This window comes from Pristis pectinata, chromosome 26, assembly GCF_009764475.1.
Source record: "Pristis pectinata isolate sPriPec2 chromosome 26, sPriPec2.1.pri, whole genome shotgun sequence".
Lineage (NCBI taxonomy): Eukaryota > Metazoa > Chordata > Chondrichthyes > Rhinopristiformes > Pristidae > Pristis > Pristis pectinata.
In genome coordinates, this window is record NC_067430.1 from 4,823,077 (window position 1) to 4,847,403 (window position 24,327).

Consider the following 24,327-nt stretch of genomic DNA (forward strand, 5'->3'; position numbering starts at 1 on the left):
CCCCCCCCCCCACTAACCCCACGCCTCCCTGAAAAGGTTCAATGCCCATTCATAGAGTCATAATACAGCAGAGAAACAGACCCTTTGGCCCAACTGGTCCATGCTGACAAAGATGCCCAGCTAGTTCCATTTGCTCGTGTTTGCCCCATAACCTTCTAAACCTTTCCTATCCATGTACCTGTCCAACTGTCTTTTAAAAGTTGTTATTGTACCTGCCTCAACCAATTTTTCTGGCAGCTGATTCCACATATGTACCATCCTCTGTGTAAAAAAGTTACCTCTCAAGTTCCTACTAAATCTTTCCCCTCTCACCTTAAACCTATGCCCTCCAGTTCTTGATTCCCCAACCCTATGTATCACTCTATGTATTTCCCTCTTGATTTTATACACCTCTGTAAGATCACCCCACAGTCTCCCGTGCTCCAAGGAAAAAAGTCTTTGCCTGTCAAATCTCTCCTTATAACTCAGTCCTTCAAGTCCTGGCAACAACTTTTCTGCACTCTTTCCAATTTAATAACATCTTTCCTATAACAGGGTGACCATAAAGGAACACAATAGTCCAAGTGTGGCCTCACCAATGTCTTGTACAATTGTACATATATTTAATGTCCTGACTGATGAAGGCCAGCGTGCCAAATGTCTTCTTCACGACCCTGTCTAGCTGTGACTGCTCTTTCAGGGAACCATGTACCTGAACTCCAAGGTCCCTCTTTTCTACAATTCAGCTGGGTAACAGGCTGGTTCATGACCAAGCCCACACTATTGTGATTAGATTGCAGACCCATTAGAACGGAGTACAATATATAGGCCTCAAACTTTTCAGGCCAATTTTTACTGACAGTTAGTCTGATACCCTCACAGTGCAGGCTGACAGAAGGGAAGGTGCAAATATGCAGATAACAAAATAAAAATGACAGGGGTGCCTGATCCGTGTTCATACTTTGGGCTGCATTTGCTTCATTCCATGGGAGTCTCTGTCCTCGCTTCTTCTTATCTGAGGAGGTTCGGATATTATTCAGCAGAGGCTGGGGTTTCTCCTGAAACAGACCTAATGTAGAGGAGTGCAGCATTAGAAAACCAAAAATGCACTAAGAATTGTGAAATTAAATATCGACAGATTTTCACAGTGACCATTCACCCGCCATTAGGAAATGAACTGAGCAGCACAGCATCGTCCAAATTCCAGGTATCTGACACAGGTACCTAATCTTCAGACCAACCTCCTCAAAGAAAAGTCAAAAATAGCCTTATCGTTACACAGACCCTTCGATGAAGGATGTGACAGGAATAACTTTGCAGCTTTTGTAACTCCAGGGCAAAACTCTCCACTGCAATCTTCTATGTGTTGGCGTCAACAAATTCATAACAGAAAGGGAGGTCCTGCTTAATGCTCTAACAGAGCTCACTTCCCAGTCTGTTCCCAGCATTATTTCATTTTCAAGTATTTACCCATTCTCCTTTTTAGAAGCTGTTATGAGTTTTGCTTGCACTCCTATCACCAGCTGAGCAAGCCTTCACATGAAAGAATTTCTCTGAACTTCTTTCATTTGTTTGGTCATAATTTAAAACCTTGGACTCATGTCTTTGACCATTAGAAATGGATATATCAGTCTTATTTGATCTCTAGAGTCAACGAGTCTGTCCAAAACATCCAGGAACAGGGACATTAAAGCTAATAAAACATCCATCTGCAAATAATAAAACTTACAAATTTATACAGGAAAACTGACTGCTACACTGCACAGTCATTATACTGTAATTTTGATAGCATTAAAATTGATTTGACTGAAGCAGCATGAGAGGGAAAATAATGATCACAGTTGTTCAATATTGTTCCTTTGCACAAAGATGTAACTCTCGGAACAGCAGTGAAACAATGCCCTGATTATAATAAAACTAGAGCAGTTTCTTTCAGACAACTTTTGTCCCACAGCTGGAAAAGGTAAAGAAAGGGATCGCCCTGCTATGTGTGTGAGGTTGCTGGTACATTATAGCCAAACAAAATTTCCTCTTGTGGAATCTAAATCAGTTACCTAACCCTGGTATAAAAAGTACTGAGCAGTATCACCATATATATTAGCCTGCATGATAATAACATATCATTGTAACAAGCATCTCTTTTTCACAGCATGTCAATATAATAGATACAGTCCATCACAATCCATGCTTGTTTTCTTTGTAATGGTTCAACCAATTTAACTTCTTTAAGTAGCAGTCACTGGCAAAGATGCCAATTTCAGTATTACATAGTTTTTTTCATTCTTTGTCAACTGCACTGATAAAATAGTCAGACTTTCCTTCTGCAGAGAATTCCACAGCACAGGGGCTGGCCATTCAGCCCAGCTGCAGACACTGGAAGACAAAAATACAGCCTGACGCTCTTTTGCAGTATTGATGCAGTGTGCTGGTGCTGTTTTCTGGATAAAGCCCCAAACTGAGGCCCTGCCTCTTCTCTCTGGTTGCCGTTGGAAAGACCCCAATGGTACAATGTTGCAGAAGAACACCAGGCTGAGCCCCAAAATTCTCCCCAGTATTTATCCTTCAAATGGTATCACTGGGCAACAGATTATCTCCTACTTATGCAACTGTGGTGTATGGGAATTTGCTAAGCCTGGTGTGTGTGTTTTCTACATTAAAAATCAAAGGTAACTCACTAACTACAGAATATCTTGTAGATTTTCGTGATCATAAAAGGTACTGTAGGTTTTCTTTTGGTTGCTGCTTGTGTTTACATGGAATTACCATACGGTACAAGGCACAGAGACAGGCCATCCAGCCCAATCATTACGTGCTGTAATTTACGCTTCACCCGAGACCCTTCCCATTTCTCCTCATCTAAATCCATCAGTGTAATCGTCCATTCCTTTCTCCGGCATATACAGTGCCAGATGCATAGAAAATAAAACGAAGTTGGCCATCAGCCCTTTGAGCTTCTCCACCATTTGATATGATCATGGCTGATGATCCAAATTCAGGAACCTGTTTCTCCATTCTCCCCATTTCTCTTGATCTCTTTAGCCTTCAGAACTTCATATAATTCCTTCTTCAATGAATTTAATGATTTGGCTTCAATTACCTTTTGGGTGCCACTCACTGGGTGAAGAAATGTCTCTTTCTCCCACTCTTAAGAGGCCTATCCTGTATCCTTTTGCTGTGACTCCTGGTTCTGGACTTCCCCACCATTGCTAATATCCCTCCTGCATCTAGTCTGTCCAGTCCCATCAGGATTTTATCAGTTTCTTCTAAATTCCAGCAAATGGTTAGCACAACACTATTACAGCACCAGTGACCTGGGTTCAATTCCGGCCGCTGTCTGCAAGGAGTTTGTACGTTCTTCCCGTGTCTGCGTGGGTTTCCTCCGGGTGCTCCGGTTTCCTCCCACATTCCAAAGACGTACGGGTTAGGAAGTTGTGGGCATGCTATGCTGGCACCGGAAGCGTGGCGACACTTGCGGGCTGCCCCCAGAACACTATGCAAAAGATGCATTTCACTATGTGTTTCGATGTACTGTACATGTAACTAATAAAGATATCTTATCTTAAAAGCCTTATGCTCCTGACCTCTCTTTACACATCAGCCCTGTCATCCCAGGAATCAGTCTGATGAATCCTCACTGTACTCCTTCCACATCAAAAACATCTTTTCTCGGATAAGGAGATCAAACTTGCACACAATATTCAAGGTGTGGCCTCACCTTGTGCAACTGCACTGAGGCATCCCTGCTTCTATACACAATTCCTGTACCATCTGTTTTCTTAGTTGCCTGCTGCATCCGCACACTTATTTTCATTGACTGGTATGCGAGGACACCAAGTCCCATGGCACTTTCCCCTTTCCTAATCTATTGTCATTTGGACAATAATCGGCCTTCTTGTTTTTGTCATCAAAATGGATAACCTCACATTAAGCCACATTATACATCATCTGCCATGCGTTTGCCCACTCACTCAATGTGTCCAAATCAACCCGGAGCCTCTCTGCATTTTGCTCATAGTTCACACTCCTACCCAGCCTTGTGCCAGGGTGTTGAACATGTTTTTTTTGCCTGTAATTTCTCCATTTCCATTCCCAGTTTCCTTGAGAACTGCCTGTGAAATGCACAGGAGTGTAACCTTGTTGAGATTGTGTACATAGGAGGGAGGAGCAGGAAGGGATCACATGGTCCATCAAATGTATTAAGTCATTCAATAAAATCAAGGCTGATTTAATCTGGCATCAGCTCCACTCTCTGGTTTGGTTCCGGTAACTATCAAATCCCTAGAACTTTATGAGTACATTAGAATTTGCTATAGGATTTAGAATTGGTCATTAAATTGGAGCTAGCCTTACAGTACGGATCTATATAAAATCTATGAAATAGTCCATTTGCCATCAAGAGTTACCCAGTGCTTGTAACAATACTGCTTCTGTTGTAGCTTGAGGCATCCTAAACAACATTTTTATGGATCAACACAATTTTTCAGCTGACAAAAGTTTTACTTTGAGGTATGAGGCCCTGTAAGAGTTGTTGCATTTGTGAAAATTGCGATACAGCCCCACATACACTGCTTCCTTGTGGGCCAGGAGAAGAAGGATTTTCATCTGGTCTCAAAAATGTAACCTTGGTCAATCCCCACCCCAGATTTTTGCAGACACAGCCAGGTTCTACTGACTGCAATGAAATAATGACCAGCTAATCTGTTCTAGTGATTATGTTGACTGGTGCCTTAGGAAGAATTTACTTGCTCTTCTTTAAACTAGTGTCATGGGATCATTAATACCCATTCTACATGGTACACAGGACATTGGCTCATACCAATGACATTATCTTTGTCAATGCAGCATTCCCTTAGTGCGCCACTGATTGGCAGGGTAGATACTGTGTTCTAGTGTGCGAATATCTCAGCCTGCCTTACAGGCAAAATGCATAAGTCCTTCAAGAACTGCTCTCAAATTTAACACTTAGGCTGCAATGTAAGCTTTCCTTAAGTGATGAAATACAGCTCATTCTGAAGTTAAATCTGAAGTCATAATCCTGTGATGTTATTTGTTCATTGTTTGTGAAATCCAAATACTTCCATTGTACCCAAATCACAGACAAACCCAAGGTAGGCACAGTGCGACTAAACTTTTAGCAGTCTACTATGCATCAGTGGTTTTCAAATAGCAACGTTTCACACCCACCTAATAACTATAATGCAGTGAAAGATCATGGGATGTTTCAAAGGAGCAACATTTCATGAAGTGCATAATAAGTACTAAGGCAGTCAGCTAGAGATAGGATTTAACATTTCCATTTGCTTGTTACTATGATCGTGCAGGATTTGTAGTTTTCCTCCCACATTGAGCAAAAAGATATTTTTAAGAATTCATTCTTGGGATGTCAGCATCACTGGTATTTATCACCATTCCTGGCCACCAGCCCGTGCTGGTGGTAATTTGATGGGCCATTTCAGAGGGAGTTAAGGGTCAACTACCTTGATGCGGAATTGCATCAGGGAAAGATTACAGGCTTCCTTCCACAAAAGACAATGCAAACTAATTGGAACCTTACAACAATTTTATTGTCACTTTACTGAAATTAGCCTTTCATTTCCAGATGTTTAATATACTAAATTCAAATTCTCAAAATGCAACTTTTAAAGCCAACTGACCCCCTATTTGCACCTGTGATACTGTGATATTGGCGCCGGAGGCGTGGCGACACTTGCGGGCTGCCCCCAGAACACTATGCAAAAAGATGTATTTGTTTCGATGTACATGTGACTAATAAAGTAGTCTTATCTTGAATGCTTCGCTTTTTGAGCTAGGAGTTGATCCAGCCCAGATGGACGGGGTAAGTCTACTTCAGCAGTACGTAATGGGAACAAAAAGAGCTTCTGTGTTTCTCTGGTGTGTGAGCAAAGCTCAGCTGGTGTAGTATTAAATCGTGGAATAGAATGAGAGTGTGCAGGAGTGTCATAGGCTGGCACAGTGACTCAGGTTCATTCTTGACCTATGATGCTGTCTGTGTGGCGTTTTCATGTTCTCCCCGTGACCATGTGGGTTTCCTCTGGGTGCTCTGGTTTCCTCCCACATTGCAAAAATGTGTGGGTTGGTAGGTTAATTGGCCACTGTGAATTGCCCCTAGTATGTAGGGGAGAATTGATAGGAATGTGGGAAGGATAAAGTGGCTCTGGGTAGGATTAGTTTAAAAATGGGTGCTTAATAGTCAGTGTGATTCGGTGGGCCAAAGGGACTGTTTCCATGCTGTATCTATGACTCCATGAGTGTCCATAGCAACTTGTTGCCAGGAAGAATACCAGTCATTTGAGAATGATTGAACACTGAAAATTCACAAGCCCAGTCATAGTCAGTCCAAAAAGAGACCACAGGTTGCCTTCAAAAGGATCAGCCAGTCCACTGTAACCCGTTACAGACCATGAGTTGACCAAAGACAGTCTTTGAGGAGTGTGCAGGCAGTCCACTTGACTTATTTAGGACAGTTCACAAGAAGATGGCAGGCATTCCACTTGACCAATCACAGCCAATTTCCAAGAAGGTGGTAGACAAGGGAGAGTGCAGACTGTCCATTAGACCAATCCAGATAGTCCACAGAGGAACACAAAACGACAAAAACACCATGTTGGATGCGAGTAGGTAACTAATCCCAGTCTCCTATCACTTAAGAATTGGCCATGTTGAGGTTTGAGTTGTACTTCTAATTAAAGTTTAATGGATGGCTATCGGAAAATATTGTTGTATTTCAACATCAATAAGACTAATTGTTAGTAAAGTTCCTTGGTTGTTCTTACCTCTGCTGAACATTATAGTTTTATGGAAACATAAGGACTGCAGAATATTGATCTGTTGGTTGAGAGATTGCTTAGCTCTGTCTGTTGCATGCTTTTCTTGCATATAACCCTGTGTTGTAGCTTCACCAGGTGGGCACATGTCGCTGGTGCTGTTCCACACTCATAGAACCACGTACTAATGGTGGAGTGAGGGGTATGCTGGGCCTTAAGGTTACAGATGTACAGGTGGACATTTCTGCAGTTGCTGCTGGTCCACAGTGCCTCATGGATACTCAGTTATCAGCTGCCAGGTCTGTTCTGAGTCTGCCCCATTTGGCATGAATGCAGTGCCACACAAGACAATGGAGGGTGTCCTTGGCATCTGAATGGAACTGCCTCTTGAAAACAGTGCTCTGGTCACTTCTACCATTGTTCCTGTGGACAGGTGCATCTCTCACAGGTAGACTGGTGACATATGAAGCCAGGTGAGTTTTATCCCTTGGACTCACTACCTGCTGCAGAGACAGTCTGGCAGCTCGATCCCTCGGGACTGGCTTGTCACCATCACTGATATGTGTTACACAGTGAAATGAACGAAACTAGTCCACATGAGCGTTTAAGTTTAACCAATGGATCCAAATAGAATCTATTTCTGGCCAGATCCTCGTGGGATTTTGACTAATGGATTGTAAGGTTTCCATGAGGCCAGCTCAACAAACTATAGATAACAACCAAGTGAAGCATTTATGTGACACTTCAATATAAGTATTTGAAGGCTTTTCACAAATGCATGGAAGACAATGAACTCGTATGGGTTAGGAAGTTGTAGGCATGCTTTGTTGGCGCCGGAAGTGTGGCGACACTTGCGGGCTGCCCCCGGAACATTCTACACAAAAGATGCATTTCACTGTTTGCTTCGATGTACATGTGACTAATAAAGATATCTACAAACCTAAGTAGGGAGATTCAGGCACGGTAGTGTAGCGGTTAGCGTAACGCTATTACAGCGCCAGCAACCCCTGGTTCAATTCTCGTCGTTGTCTGTAAGAAGTTTGTACATTCTGCCCGTGTCTGCGTGGGTTTCCTCCGGATGCTCCAGTTTCCTCCCACATTCCAAAGACCTACAGGTTAGGAATTCATGGACATGCTATGTTGGCGCCGGAAGCGTGGCGACACTTGCAGGCTGCCCCCAGAACACTCTACGCAAAAGATGCATTTCACTGTGTGTTTTGATGTACATGTGACTAATAAAGGTATCTTAAATTGGAAGCTTCAGTTGTGGCAAGGATTTTGTGAACAGAATCTAAATCAGTTCTGGCACAAAATGCGGAGAAGTTGGAGGATTGGGTAGGTAGCTGGCTGTGAGTGCTGTAGGAACAGTGCACACTTCCTGGGACCCTCAGATAACCTAGGCGCACTCCTGAGCAACCCACAATATGGACATATACTGTATGTCCTTACTGCAATCCATGCAAATACTGGCACGCTCCTTGGGATACAAGCAAATAGTAAAGTGCTTCTGCCAATACATATAACTGGTGACATATTCCAATGACCCAAGCTTGAGTGACAGGAGTTTTCTTGATGCCTTGTACTAAGTGAGAGAAACCGACAACTTGTCATTACAAAAAAGTAAAAAACTTGTTTCCAGCTCCAGAAATAAGCTGTCAGTACATCATCAAAATGACAAAGAAATAGAATGGAGAAATCCTGAGACTCAGTGTAGCACAGGGTACCTGACAAGAAATCTGATGACTCCTGGGGTTTAGAGACTCCAGTCTACAAACCTATGACTTATATTATGCCAGCTGCCTGCATACTGCAACCCTCCCTGATTCACTAAATCCGTTATCTGTCGCTGCAAATTTGCACAATTACTTTGCTGGGACATTATTGGCAGACAGCAAAGTATAAAACTGCGCGGCAGGTGATGGATGTTGGCAAATTCCTCTGTGGCACTCCAGACAAAACACCAGAAAATTTATGGCTCAGGGCTGCTGCATTAATATCATGTAACAGTTTCCTTCCGAAGCCCCCTTTTCAATACCAGCAGGGAGCCTTCACACTGCAGCTGTTGAACTTCACAATGTTATTTTGTTTTAAACATGAATAAAAAGAAAACAATAAAAAGTCCAATATCTCCAGCTGTGTTCAGGAAAATCAGTTTCTTGCGTGCTTAACCAAATGACAAAATTTGGGCTGGTTCAATCATTGCCCCTGAAGCAAGGTCCCCAAGGAGATGCTTCAGTGACTGAGAGAGATGTGCTTTGATTTGTTTTATTTAGCACATTTTTTATTCTATTTCTACTCTCTCTCAGGTGCTTTCCACTGGATATACTGTATGCTGCAAGATGCTTGGACAAAATAATTGAAAAATGTGAGGTGAAATATTACCATATGCTGCTCATTGCTCAATCTCCGCTGTGGCTTTATTATGTATAAATTCTACGTTGCTATGAGTCAGGAAGACAGTGCAGTTAAAAAAAGCTAACTTCAATGATGAACTGAAAGCAATAGAGTGACATTCACCTAAAAATCGCACTTGCAGTCCCATTCACATCAAAAACATACACACATACACAAAAACACGTACTTGTATATGCACATGGATGCATGCACCCACACAAGTTCACACACACTCAAACACACACATGCGCATACATACACACAAAGAATATTGTAGAAAATCAAATGGATAGCACAGCTCATGACAATATTAATGCTAGGTCAGAACACATGCTTTGAAACTGTGTTGCCGTAACCAATGTAATGGGCTGAGCCATGCTTACCTGCAGCCAGTGTTTATGCAGTCAACCATCAGCCAAGCTGATACCATTACTGGGCCAGATTGTTCTAAGGTGAACCTGCGGTTTAAGGCAGCTGCTCGCTTGGAGCTTTTCCAGATATGGAAGTCAACTGAGCTGATGCTCTGCATCTGGGAGGGGTCCCACGAGGAGGAGTGGGCTCTGAGTGCCGAGATTCTGAGGCCCCACCTATGGAACACCCCGACAGGCTCTTCAGCACAGACTGGATTTCCACGTGTTCATGTTGAAACAGGGAAGCCTGAGCTGGGCCGGAGTACAGATGACAGCACATCTGACCTTCCACTCCACTGTTGGAATCACCAATGCCTCCAGGGCAGAGCACAGACATGCTGAACAGAGGTTCTGAATTCACTTTTCATCCGTCCTTCAGCTTTAGAAGATGTGGAGAGATACAGCAAGGAAACAGGCCATTCGGCTCACGGAATCAGTGCCAGCCATCAAGCACCCATTTGCACTAATCCCAGTTTATTCTTCCCACATTCCCATCAACTGCCCCAGATTCCAGCACTCACCTACACACTAGGAGCAACTTACTTGGCCGATTAACCCACCAAGCCTAATATCTTTGGGATGTGGGAGGAGATTGAAGCATCCAAAGGAAACCCACGCAGTCACAGAGAGAATGTGTAAACTGCATGAAAAACACGATGATGCTGGAGGAACTCAGCAGGCCAGGCAGCATTCATGGAGAAAAGCAGGCGGTCAACGTTTCGGGTCAGGACCCTTCTTCAGGATTGAACATAGGAAAAGGGGAGGCCCAATATATAGGAGGGAAAAGCAGAGCAGTGATAGGTGGACAAAAGAGGGGAAGCAGGATGGGCACAAGGTGGTGATAGGTAGATGCAGGTCAGAGATAGTGATAGGCAGGTGCGGGGGAGGAGGGGAGAGCAGATCCACTGGGGGAGGGTTAAGGTAAGGAGGAAAAAAGGGGAGGGGTAAAGAAAGAGAGAGAGGCTAGGAAAGGGAAGAAGAAACATGGTTGGGGGGGTAGTTGTAGGGAAGTGGGGGGGATTACTTAAAGGAAGATACTTCCTATCTTCAGTCCTGAAGAAGGGTCCTGACACGAAACGTTGACTGCCTGCTTTTCTCCACGGATGCTGCCTGAGCCTGCTGAGTTCCTCCAGCATCATTGTGTTTTTCATCCAGATTCCAGCATCTGGAGTCCTTTGCTTCTCAGGTATAAACTGCACATGGGCAGCATTGAGGCCAGGATTGAATTCAGGCTGCTGAAGCTGTGTGGCAGCGGCCCTACCAGCTGTGTCACCGTGGCGGATGCCAGAACAAGACACAGACCTCGTAGAGAATGGTAAATAGCAGATCACATCTCCAAATGTTTTCTAGTGAAATTTATCATGTGAATCTTATACTACATAATTCTACATCTATGCCTCCAGGATTGTTATTTTTAAATGATCATTTTAACATTAGCACGCAATAAGAAACAGCATTGTGGGCAGGCACAGTAGTGTAGTGGTTAGCATAATGCTTTACAGCGCCAGCGACCCGGGTTCAATTCCTGCCGCTGTCTGTAAAGAGTTTGTATGTTCTGCTCGTGTCTGCGTGGGTTTCCTCCGGGTGCTCCGGTTTCCTCCCACATTCCAAAGACGTACAGGTTAGGAAGTTGTGGGCATGCTATGTTGGCGCCGGAAACGTGGCGACACTTGCGGGCTGCCCCCCAAAACTACGCAAAATATGCATTTCACTGTGTGTTTCGATGTACATGTGACTAATAAAGATCTTATCTTTATTTAGAGGATCTTGTGGCTCACTCAACAGCCACACAGACACAGTTTCAGGAGGCACAGTTGCTGTCCTCTGAAATGACCTGTATTCATGGATCAACTCACTCAAGGGTGACAAGGTACTGACCACTCCTGGCTGAGCAATGCATTCACAGACTCATGCAAAGAAATCTCTTGTGGGTAGAACTTTCAACAAATCGCCCATAATGAATTAGGAGTCATATTGAAAAAATAACTTCTGGTAAAGCACTTATCATTTGTAGGTGGAAGCTCCTTTTTCATTATTACAAGCTACTTTCTCTTATTTAATTCAATGTAATCAGAATCAGGTTTATAATCACTGACTTATATGTCATGAAATTTGTTGGTTTGCGGCAGCAGTACAGTGCAAAGACATAAAATTACAAAATAAATGAATAATTCTCCAGATCAGACAAAACACAGAAAGGCAGACTTGCTGTGGTAAAGTGCCTTTCATTTCAGTGATCATTTGACATTAATTATGGAAGAACTGACAAGGTCACAAGATCACAAGACAAGGGAGCAGAAGCAGGCCATTCGGCCCATCGAGTCCGCTCCAAGGAAAAGGGAAAAAAAGAAATGAGAAATGGGGAATGGGGGGGGGGGCGGGGAACAAAAAAAAACCTATTCTAATCCCAATTTCTGGCCTTATCCCCATATCCCTTGATACCCTGACTATTTAGATATCTATCTATCTCCTCCTTGAACACCCCCACTGATTTGGCCTCCACTGCTGTACGTGGCAAGGAGTTCCACAAATTCACCACCCTCTGACTAAAGAAATTTCTCCTCATCTCTGTTTTGAAACTGTACCCTCTAATTCTAAGATTGTGCCCTCTGGTCCTGGACTCACCCACCAAGGGAAACAGCCTAGCCACATCTACTCTGTCCTTTCCTATCAACATTTTAAATGTCGCTATGAGGTCCCCTCTCATTCTTCTGTACTCCAGTGAGTACAGTCCAAGAGCCGACAAACGCTCATCATGCGTAAGCCCTTTCATTCCTGGAATCATCCTCGTTAATCTCCTCTGAACCCTCTCCAACGTCAGCACATCCTTCCTAAGATGGGGGGCCCAAAACTGCACACAATATTCCAAATGAGGCCTCACTAGTGCCCCGTAGAGCTTCATCAACACTTCCTTACTTTTATACACTATACCTCTTGAAATGAATGCCAACATAGCATTCGCTTTCTTTACCACTGATCCGACCTGGTGGTTAACCTTTAAGGTATCCTGCACGAGTACCCCCAAGTCCCTTTGTACTTCCGTACTTTGAATTTTCTCTCCTTCTAGGTAATAATCTGCCCGCTTATTTCTGCTTCCAAAGTGTACAACTGCACATTTCCCTACATTGAATCTCATCTGCCATTTCCTTGCCCATTCTCCTTAACTGTCTAGGTCTCTCTGCAACCTTCCTATCTCCTCAATACTCTCTACTCCTCCACCTATCTTGGTGTCATCCGCAAACTTAGCCACAAAACCATTTACTCCATCATCCAAATCTTTAATGTACAAGGTAAAAAGGAGCGGCCCCAACACCGACCCCTGTGGCACACCACTAGTAACCGGTAGCCAACCAGAACTAGATCCTTTTATTTCCACTCTTTGCTTCCTGCCAACCAGCCAATGCTCCACCCATTCTGTTATCCTACTCGTAATTCCATGACCTCTCATCTTATTAATCAGTCTCTTGTGAGGCACCTTATCGAAGGCCTTTTGAAAGTCTAAATACACAACATCTACCGCCTCTCCTTTATCCACCTTACCTGTGATTTCTTCAAAAAAACTCCAATAGGTTGGTCAGGCAGGATCTTCCCTTCACAAAACCATGTTGGCTAGGACCTATCTTGCCTTGCACCTCTAGGTATTCCGTAACACCATCCTTGAGGATAGATTCCAATAACTTCCCCACCACTGACATCAGGACTAATATGTCTGTAATTCCTTTATGCTGCCTCCCTCCTTTCTTATACAGTGGAACTACATTTGCGACCCTCCAGTCCTCTGGAACCATGCCGGAATCTATCGATTCCTGGAAAATTATCACCAATGTCTCCGCTATCTCTAAAGCCACCTCCTTCAGAACCCGGGGATGCACCTCATCCAGTCCGGGAGACTTATCAGTCTTTAGCCCATTTAGTTCTCCTAGCACCTTCTCCCTAGTAATCTTAACTGAACTCAGTTCCATTTCGTGAGACTCCTGACTAACCAACACATTGCTGATGTCCTCCACGGTGAAGACTGATACAAAATATTCATTCAATTCCTCTGCCATCTCTCTATCGTCCATTATAATATCTCCTGCTCCGTTATCAATTGGTCCTATATCAACCCGTGTCTCTCTTTTACTCCTTATGTATTTAAAAAAACTCTTAGTATCCTTTCGAATGTTATCCGCCAACTTCCTTTCATAATTCATCTTTTCCTTCCTAATGACCTTCTTAGTTTCCCTCTGCAGGTTTTTAAAAGCTTCCCAGTCTTCTGTTTTCCCACTAATTTTTGCTTCTTTGTACGCTGCCCCTTTTGCTTTTATTTTAGCCTTCACCTCTCTCGTTATCCACATCTGTGCCTTTTTTCCATTCAAAACCTTTTTTCTTGGAATATATCTATCCTGCAATTTCCTTATTTCCTGTAGAAATTCCTTCCATTTCTCCTCCGCCGTCCCTCCAGCTAGCTTACTCTTCCAATCAATTTGGGCCAGCTCCTCTCTCATGCCACTGTAATTTCCTTTGTTCCACTGAAATATCGATACACCAGTTATCAGCTTCTCTTCAAACTTGAAACTGAACTCAATCATATTGTGATCACTCGTTCCCAGTGGTTCCTTTACCTTTAGTTCCCTAATCACCTCCGGTTCATTACACAGCACCCAATCCAAAACAGCCGATCCCCTGGTGGGCTCATCAACAAGTTGCTCCGGAAAAACGTCCCTTAGACATTCCACAAACTCACTCTCTTGAGATCTACTGCCTTGCTGGATTTCCCAGTCCGCCTTCATGTTAAAATCCCCCATAATTATCTTCACATTGTCACTCTGGCACGCTTTTTCTATCTCAAACTGCAACTTATCGTCCATTTCCTGACTGCTATTAGGGGGCCTATATATAACTGCTACCATTGTCATTTTACCCTTGCTATTTCTTAGCTCCACCCATAAGGATTCCACCAACTGACTGTGAATGTTCAGCTTGTTATCTGCGAGAGATCGGGGCACAAACTTCCCACACATAACAAAACATGGATAACATTAAGGCCCTCTCCTCTGTAGTCAACACACTCCCCAAATCAATATAAATATGCCCTATAATGCTCTAAAAGCGTAAACATGCACTAAAAACTACATCAATAGGAAATGTTATTACCTAACAAACTACTTCCAGTGAAAATTATAAGCAATGATTGGTTCTGAAAGCACAAGGTGCAGCTATGTAAACAAAGACTGCTCTCTATTTGAACAGTGCACAGCAGGGAGCCATTTGACACAAGTGTCTGGGAACTGATCATATACAGACAATGGGTGGTTCCTCAAAGTGTACATGTATATAGATACATTTGTTAGAAACAATTCAAGATGTAGCTTGGGGCTAACCTCGCAAGTACGGAGATCCGAACGTAACAAATCTGCGGAAAATGAGTACTGAGTTTAATGTGTGAGAAGATTACTTCATTTGGCATGAACGAGCGGTGTGATGTGATTGGTGTGTGGATCCTTGTCACGCACTATCTGCTCCACTTCTGCAGGTCTCGTACAGGACACTTCAGCCACTTCAGAACCCACAGGACTGGAGGGAAAGCAAGTCATCCTCAACTCAAAGGCATGCATTTGGAAAATCTATTCCGAGGTTCTGTTCAAGTTTGTGAGATTATCAGCAATGTGTGTGCATTTGATGTGAACCAGAGTTAATCAGACCAAAGCAATTGGTGATAACTTTGTTCCCTCCTTCCCGATTCCCTGATTACAATAATACATTTACTATTATTTAGCCATGTATTAATATTACTGCAGATGACACGTTTGGTAATGCATTGTCATGTATCATCTTTCCCATACAAGTTCAAATGGCAGTTTCTGAATTTCAGGGTGAGATCCAATTTCACGGCTGGGTGGCTTTGACTTGTGCCACTTTGGTACAATGACTGCAATTGTGTTCTGAGGTTAAAAGCTCAGTTTGGGGTTAGCAACAAAGACTTTGGAAGATTTTAAAATGGGCCTGTCCATGCAAAACAATCAGGAGCAGCAGAAAAAGCAGGGCCTGTATTTTTCAAATCTATTCCTTCCTTTATTAACCTGTCTTTTGTTTTGGGATATGGGAGGTCTATGGGGAAACCAGGTCGAGCATATTTCTTTCTGAAACAGTGTTGCAAAATGAACCGATATTGTTAAGTCCTCCTGTGGTTTCTCAATCTTTTGCCCCTGCCTTAGGTACAGAAGGCTTAATTACTGGTGGAAATGACTACATATCCTGTGGCTAAAAATTTGGTAAATTGGTTTATTATTGTCACATGTACCGAGGTACAGTGAAAAACTTGTCTTGCATACCATCCATACAGATGATTTCATTACAACAGTGCATTGAGGTAGTACAAGGTAAAACAATAACTTCTCAAATGCCCACTTCAAAAAATTCTCAACCTGGACCACCTTAAGGAGACCATGCTCTAGTCAATGCATGGGATAGGGTCTTGTTATGGTGTAGAACCAGATGGATTTGCTATCCCAAGGCACAGGTGGGCTCCTCTGCCATTCCCGTCATTCTCAATGCCACTTAACATTAGTTGAGGGATCTGATGTGGTGCTACTAATATGTCACCACAAAAGGTGGCCTGCTCACTGCTGATTTCTTGCAGATCTCGTAGAATTTCATGATGCCTCTTCATTCTGGAGAGATTATTCCAAAATTCTGGGAGAATGGATTAAATCTCCAACTTGAAATTTACCCCTCTGTTGATCTTTGATTTCACTGAAATCTTACAAACTTCTGCAAACTTTACAGGAAGATAAAATAATTTCTTAATTTATGCCAAAAATAAATTTTACCTATACCTCCCACCATATCCCAAACACAGCACAGAAGCAGACAACACCAGAAGACTGCAAATTAATTTAATTGTATCATTCCTTTACAAAAGCATTAAGTACATGGATATCTCTAAATAGACTCCTGGGTCTGTGTTGCAAAATCCTTGGATTGGTCATTGGTGTAATGGGAGGCCTCACTCACGGATTGTTGGAAGAAGCTGAGCAGTGAGGATGACCTTATTCGAAAACCTCTGGATAGGATGAGCATAGAGCAAGAGCTTACTCAAAGACGTCTGCAGGGGTTTAGCACAGAGGAAGATCTTACTCAATGATGAAAGGTTGAGCCCGCTGGGGCTTTTCTTTTTGAAGCGACACAGGATGAGAGGCGACTTGATAGAGGTGTTTAGGATTATGAAAGCTGTAGATAGGGTGGACCACCAACACCTTTTCCCCAGGGCGGCAATGGCCAATACCACATTAAGGTCAAAGGAGGAAAGTTTAGGGGGGATGTCAGAGGTAGGTTTTTTACACAGAGAGTGGTGGGTGTCTGGAACAATAGGGATATTTAACAGATTCTTAGATAGGCACATGGATGTAAGAAAAATGGAGAGTTATGGGCTGTGTAGGAGGGAAGGGTTAGATTGATCATAGGGTAGGTTTAGATAGGTTGGCACATCACCATGGGCCGAAGGGTCCATACTGTGCTGTATTGTTCTACGTTCTATGATATCTAAAGAGGCCTAGCAAAAAGGAAGGCCTTACATTCAAAAAGAAAAATCTTGGGAAAAGCCAGTGGTTTTCCTAAATGCATGCTTTCCATGGGTTAGATTACACGAAGTTGATCCCAATACTATCCCAAATGCATCAGGCCATGAACCATTAGGCAGTGCCTCTGATTGTCTTCAGTCTGAACTCCAGAAAGATAGTGGTATCTTTAGTTTTAAAAAGGAGAATTAAAATTTCTGCAACTAGAGATTTAAAGGCTCCTCTATTATCTTTACATCAGCTATGTGTGTGACCCATAATAGTCTTTTCATTGGACTACTGAACTTTGGTGAAAATGTCTTCATAAGAAGGCAGAAAAGTGGCGCATTAGTGTATTCATCATCACAATGGAAGTGCCGGAAGAGTTTTGTATCTTTTAAAACGTATCCATGTATACATAGAAAAACATGAGTGGGAGAAATGTCATACTGATTGAAAAGAGTAACTGTACAAGTTTGGATTCAGGACAGCACTGCTCTGACCTGCAATAAATTCAAACCAAATACAAAGGAGCATTCAAACCAAATGATACTTGGTGCAGGTGTGGCCTGTTCCTCGCTCCTCCGGCTTGGAAATCACCCGTGCCGTTTTCCGGTTCGTCTGGGGATCCAAGATAGAGCGGGTCCGACAGGTCACCATGCACAAGTCCCTGGACAATGGGGGTAAAGGTGTCCCCAGTGTCGCCCTCATCCTGATGACCACCTTCATCTGTGGCTGCATCAGGCTGTGCGTGGAACCCAAGTACGTGGGCACCGAGTGTCACTACGTACCGAGGTTCTACCTGTCCCGGCTGATGCGAAGGATGGGCCTGGCCCCGTGGCCACACGGCGTCCCAGTCAGCTGGACGTTGCCGCGCTACCTGTCCTTCGTGGAAAAGTTCTTCTGGACCAATCCCTTGGACCATAAGTCCATCAGGAAGTGGTCAGCATGGAACATCCTGCAGACACTGCAGGAGAAGGACTCGATGGACACCGTGGGGTGGTTCCCTGAGCAGACTGTCCAGACCATCTGGCAGAATGTCTCATCGCCAGAACTCACCAACAAGCGCCAAGACCTCGCTTGGCTGGAGGTGAGAGGGGACCTCCCCAGTCAGATCGTCCTGCATGGTTGGGGCATCACCCCCAGCGCGCGCTGCCCCCGGGAGGACTGCGCTGGGGACGAGACAGTCGCCCACCTCTTTGCGGGCTGTGGGTTTGCGAGGAGGGTGTGGCGAAAGATGCAGGGGTCCTTGTTATGTTTCATCCCCAGCAGCAGCGTAACAGAGGATTCTCTGATCTACGGGCTGTTCCCGGGGAGACACGCAGAGATGGACATCAACTGCTGCTGGAAGGTTATCAACTCGGTGAAAGACGCCCTTTGGTCTGCCCGAAAATTGTTGGTCTGCCAGCACTGCAAGATGTCCGTAGGGGAATGCTGCCGACTAGCACATTCCAGGCTGCAGGAGTACGTGCTGAGGGGCGCACTGAAGCTGGGTGCAGCCAACGCAAGGGCTCGGTGGGGAAGGACTACAGTTTAGGGTTCTTCTGCCACAGGAGAGGGAGGGGCGGGGTCAGGCGAGGAAGCTGCTCGAATGTTGTAAATATGGGATTGGGGTATCACCCCAGGGAGCCACACGTGTGGCATCGGTGCTGTATTTTTTATATATAAAAAGGTAACACTAAGAATTGAACTGTACACGAATGTAAAGGTTTGAACTGTTTTATTATTGCATATAGTTTCTTTTATTATGAATAAAATTTATTTTGAATAAAAAAAAATGATACCCCTCCCATCAATGACCCAGGAGACAAGCTGTCTCCATCCTCAGGGAAGGGTGGCGTTCTGGAATAAATTTCATTGCTTTTCAAAAGAGCCAGTGCCATCTTAATTGGTTCAATGGCCTTCTTTCTTGCTGTATAGAGTCACGGAGAAATATAGCATGGAAACAGGATCTTTTGCCCACTGAGTTCCAATAACCATCAAGCACCTACTTCTGCATTAATCCTACCCTAACCCACCTTATTCTCCCATCCTTCCCCCCAGATTCTACCACTCATCTACACACTAGGGGCAATTTACACTGTCCAATTAAGATATCTTTATTAGTCACATGTACATCGAAACACACAGTGAAATACATCTTTTGCATAGTGTTCTGGGGGCAGCCCGCAAGTGTCGCCACATTTCCAGTGCCAGCACAGCATGCCCACAACTTCCTAACCCGTACGCCTTTGGAATGTGGGAGGAAATCGGAGCACCCGGAGGAAACCAACGCAGACACGGGGAGAACGTACAAACTCCTTACAGACAGCAGCCGGAATTGAACCCGGGCCGCTGGCGCTGTAATAGCGTTACACTAACTGCTACACTACTGTGCCTGCCTACCAACCTACCAACACATTTTTGGGTTGTGTGTAGAATCCAGAGCACCTGAAGCAAACCCATGCAGCCACAGGGAGATCATAGAAATTCCAAACAGGCAGCACTGGAGGTCAGGATTGAACCTGAGTCACTGAAGATGGCAGGCAGCTGCTCTACTAACTGTGGCACTGTCCATTAGTCGATTTTAATTTATTTAGAGATTCCAAAGTCTCTGCAATGGCTGTCATTCCCATACAAATCCATGATAAAAGTAAAACTGTTTGAAGCAACTTGAGTTATGACCAAATACTGGGGTTCCCCGACTTACAGTTGAGCTGACTTACAGAAATCTGACTTTATGCAAATTCTCCCATACATTTTTAAAGCATTTTTCAAGCTAGGAATAATAATAAAATGTTTCATGTATTCATTAACAACTGGATGCAGTGTATATTCCATATGGGTAGTGTTAGGGTAACTATTCAATGAAATGAAAGAATTATAGTAAGTACAAGCAGAGGGATACAGTATGGGTTGCTATAGAAAATGGACATTTCTGACTTACGGAGTGATCAGCTTACGGATGGCTCTCCCTTTCTGTAACCTGGGGACTAACTGTACCTGCTGCCAGTTCTGCATCACTTTCCAGCCTGTAAACAGAGCTGTTAGCACATGTTTGGCTTTATAAAATGACTGCAAAATGGTTGCAATATTCCCATCTGCAGGCTGCATTATTGGGACTGATTTTATTCAAATAGTTGGTATTATGTAAAAATGTTCTACTCACTTCATTTTGCTTTGAAATAATCCTGCTGTACTCCAGAGACTCTGCTGTGCTTCCAGTCATGATTACATAGACTCGGCAAATTAAAACCTGCTTCCAACTTACTGGCTGAAACAGCAATGTTAATAATCCTTCTGTACAAAGATTGTTACTTGGTATATAGAAATGTGAATTTTGCTTCTCCTAAGTATTGTACAGGCATTCTTGCAGTGTGTTCTCATATTGAGTTAGAACATGTTTGGTTTCACAAAGATGGGAGAGATTTCACATATAATAGACAGGTATCATCACACATTCAGGGTGGCGTTTAAGGACATAGGATTTTGTTGCTGCAAGATGGCTCATATTTATGGATAATTGCAGAATAAATTCTCCAACTCACATCTGCCATCTTTGGATAATGATAGCTAACAGCGAATGCTTGCCATCTCCCGAAGGCCAGGAAAGTGAAGACAAAATGACCAGTTTTTCCTTTGGTTGACATCCATGTGAAGTATGACTAACGGATGCCAGAAATTGCCGTTCAGCCTTACTTTGTCCCCTTAAATGGTGCTGCATTTAGTGCCTGATTGTGGACTTGCAATGAAATTGCAGAAAATTTGGCCTGATTGCAGCATTATAATGTAAGTTGCATGGTTCCCAATGGCAGCTGCTGCAGAGAACACAACTGCCACATCTTTGCTGGTTGGGATCATGGGAAGCCTTATGCAACTTTCTCCATTGCAACCACAAACAGCAGGACAGAATGTGAAGGAATGAAGGGGAGGGGGCACATGTGTTCTCACTGTGTGTCCCTGTGGCCCCCACCATGACTGACGGTGTACTTTGCGTCCTATGCTGTGAGATGCTCAAGGCCACTCTGTGGCACGGATCACCTCTCTGCAGAGATCGCAGCCTGTAGCTCTGCTGTGTGAGGCAGCAATAAGTACTGTGAGGGCAACAATGATGTGTGAAGTATGAGTCATACAACACAGAAGCAGGCCCTTCAGCCCACAGTGCCCATGCTGACCCTTTAAGTATCCATCTATACTGATTCCATTTACCCAATATAGAAATAAGTTCTCCTCTAAACCTTTTACCCTCTTACATCAAACCTATGCCCTTTAGTCTTATGCAGCTCTGCCACATGGAAACATTTCTTAATATCTACCCGATCTATGCCTCTCGTAATTCTGTACACCTCAATTAGGTCTCCCCTCAGCCTCCTCTGCTCCAAGGAAAACAAACCCAGCCTATCCAGTCTCTCCTCATAACTGAAGCATTCCATCCTGGGTTACATACTGTATTCTCTCCATCGCAAACACATCCTTCCGATAGTGTGGCGACCAGAACTGCACACAACATTTCTGCTGGCCTAACCAATGGTTTAAAAATTAGTAAGATAAGCTCCCTACTCTTATATTGTATACAAAACATTAAGACCCAGGCAGGTAGATGCAGACAGCAACACATCAATGTCCTGGTGGGTATCCTTTAATGCACTCGTTCTAGCTGATTGGCTATAGGGATAGTTCTTTCTATTATTGGGAGCTACAACTAGTCAAGATCAATGTTGACTAGATCAGTCAACATTTTGGTCCTGTTTCTGTTGGTAAGCAGTAACAAGTGTCACATATGATGTTGATGTCATTATTAGCACAAATTATGCTGGAAAAATGTTGCACAAGATTCCAATAAAAATAAGAACAGAAAACACTGGAAACACTCAGCAGGTCAGGCAGCATCTGCGCAAAGAGAACCAGAGTTAACTTTTCAATCGAAGATCCTTGCAGCATTTTCTGTCTTTATTTCAGATTTTCAGCATCTACAGCTTTTGATTTTTAAGATTCCAAAGGAAATAGTCCTCAATCAATAAACCATTTAAGACATTTTATATGCAACTCTTGCATAAAACAGTTACAAATGGGTCTAATTTTTAGGTTAGAATTTCATGAGCCCACAGGAGAGAAGGAGATCACAGTATATTAGATTACAAGGATTATGTCACTACTTAGTTCAATTTTGATTCCTCAGCTCTTTATGCAAACGAAAGAGATGGTATCAAACAGTACATTCAGGAACTGAGTAATTCACACATCTCCACCATTGTGCCTGTTCTCCTCGTGGTAACTGAAAGTTCATAATGGTTCAATGATCTCACCTGAGCAGGTAACGCACGAAATGCCCTCTGCACTGAGGTTATACTTGAGGTCGAGAAGCACCTGAATGTTGGTGTCCGGGCTGAAGAGTAAAGGGGCTCGGCTGGCAGGGCGCAGTTGTGTTGTGAATCCAATGGACATCACCAGGGTAATAATGTAAAGAGCTGGAAGGATGAAACACAAGCAGATCAATAAAACATGTATCTCTCTCATGAGATAGGATCACTTGTTTTTTAGACAGTTATTTGGTTTCCTTTGGAGGAACTGGGATCCAAGAGGACCCAAGTTTGTGGGGGAGTGGGGGGTATAAGTTAAGATGTACAACAAATATCTCTACCTTTAAGGCACAAACCTCACGATCTACCTTGTCGTGACTTTGCACCTTATTGCACTGCACTTTCTCTGTAGCTATGACACTTTACTCTGTACTGTTATTGTTTTTATCTGTACTACCTCAATGTAACTGCACTGTGCAATGAATAGACCTGTACGATCGGTATGCAAGACAAGTTTTTCACTGTACCTCGGTACAAGTGACAATAATAAACAAATACCAATACCAATACCAATACCAAAGTGGTCATGGTCAGCTGTGGCTAGCAATTGAATTCAATGGTAGTATTAATAAAAACTCCCACAGGGCTCGGCAGTATAGTGGCAAATTGGTGGAGCTGTTGTCTCCCGGCTCCAGTGACCCAGGTTCGATCCGGACCTCTGGTACTGCCTGTGTGGAGTTTGCACGTTTTTCCCTATGACCGCATGGGTTTCCCCAGGTGCTCCAGTTTCCTCCCACTTCCCAAAGACGTGCAGCTTGGTGGGTTAATCGGCCACTGTAAGCTGCCCTTGGTGCATAAGTGAGTGATTGAATCTGGGGGGGTTTAATGGAAATGGGTGCTTGACACAGACTTCGTGGCCAAAGGGTCTGCCTCCATGCCATGTGGTTCTATAACGATTCGGACGCAGGGAGAATTTTTCCCTGGCTGGTGGGGGTGTCTCTGGGCATGCTATGTCGGCGCCGGAAGCGTGGCGACACTTGCGGGCTGCCTCCAGAACACTCTACGCAAAAGATGTATTTCACTGCGTTTCGATGTACATGTGGCTAATGAAGATGAAGAAGAAGAAGGAAGAAGAGGTAGAAATTTAGGTCTGAGACGAGGAGAGATTTCTTCACTCAAGAGGGTGGTAAAGTTGTTTAATTCTCTACCACAGAGTTTGGGGGAGGCCAAATCACTGAATATATCCGTGAAGGAGATAAACAGATTTTGAGACACAAGGAGTCTGTGGAGGAAACGGGAGTATTATATTGAGGGAGAGGATTGGCCATGATTGTATTGAATGGCGGAGCCGGCTTGAGGGGCCAAATGGCCCCCCCTTTTGCTTCTGTCAAAGAAAATGTTGCCAATAAGAGCAGTAAGCTTGAGGACGGGAAATATTTTGGAATTCAGCAGAGGAGGAGCCAGAAACTGATAAGGAAAGGGGAAGCAGAATACGAGAGTAACCTAACAAGAAACAACAGTGGGCTCTAAGTGTTTCCATGAATAATTAAAATGGAAAAGGTTAGTGAAGGTTAATGTGAGTATTTTATAAACTGAGACAGGAGAAATTATATTGGTGATTAAGAGGCAGAGAAGTTAAACAAATATTTTGTCCCTATCTTCACAAAAGAAAATGGAAGATCTCCTGAATGTAGTTGGGAATGATAAGGATCTGAAAGAGATCAGCATGAATGAAAAATGACCAGGGAAATTAAAGGGATTGAAAGGTAATAAATCCCCAAGACCTGATGATCTTCATCCTGAGCTTCTGAAAAAGTGACATAGGTTGACTGGTTGTCATCTTCCAAAGTTCCATAGAGCCGAGTATGAATCTACCCAACTGTTTCAGAGAGGAGAGAGAGGGAAAACAAGCAACTATAGGCCATCAGTAGGACAGAAAACG

At 43.6% G+C, this 24,327-nt stretch overlaps 1 protein-coding gene across 2 annotated transcripts in view; it reads right to left on the minus strand.

Moving 5' to 3' along the window:
* Nucleotides 1–24,327, minus strand: part of disp3 (dispatched RND transporter family member 3) — a 434,497-nt gene that overhangs the window by 41,363 nt on the left and 368,807 nt on the right. For both annotated transcript variants that reach the window (XM_052039586.1, XM_052039587.1), the window contains 2 exons: nt 22,392–22,553; nt 941–1,048 (listed from right to left, as the gene is read on the minus strand). In XM_052039586.1, coding sequence (XP_051895546.1) covers nt 941–1,048; nt 22,392–22,553 — 270 coding nt within the window. The remainder of the gene's footprint in view (nt 1–940; nt 1,049–22,391; nt 22,554–24,327) is intronic.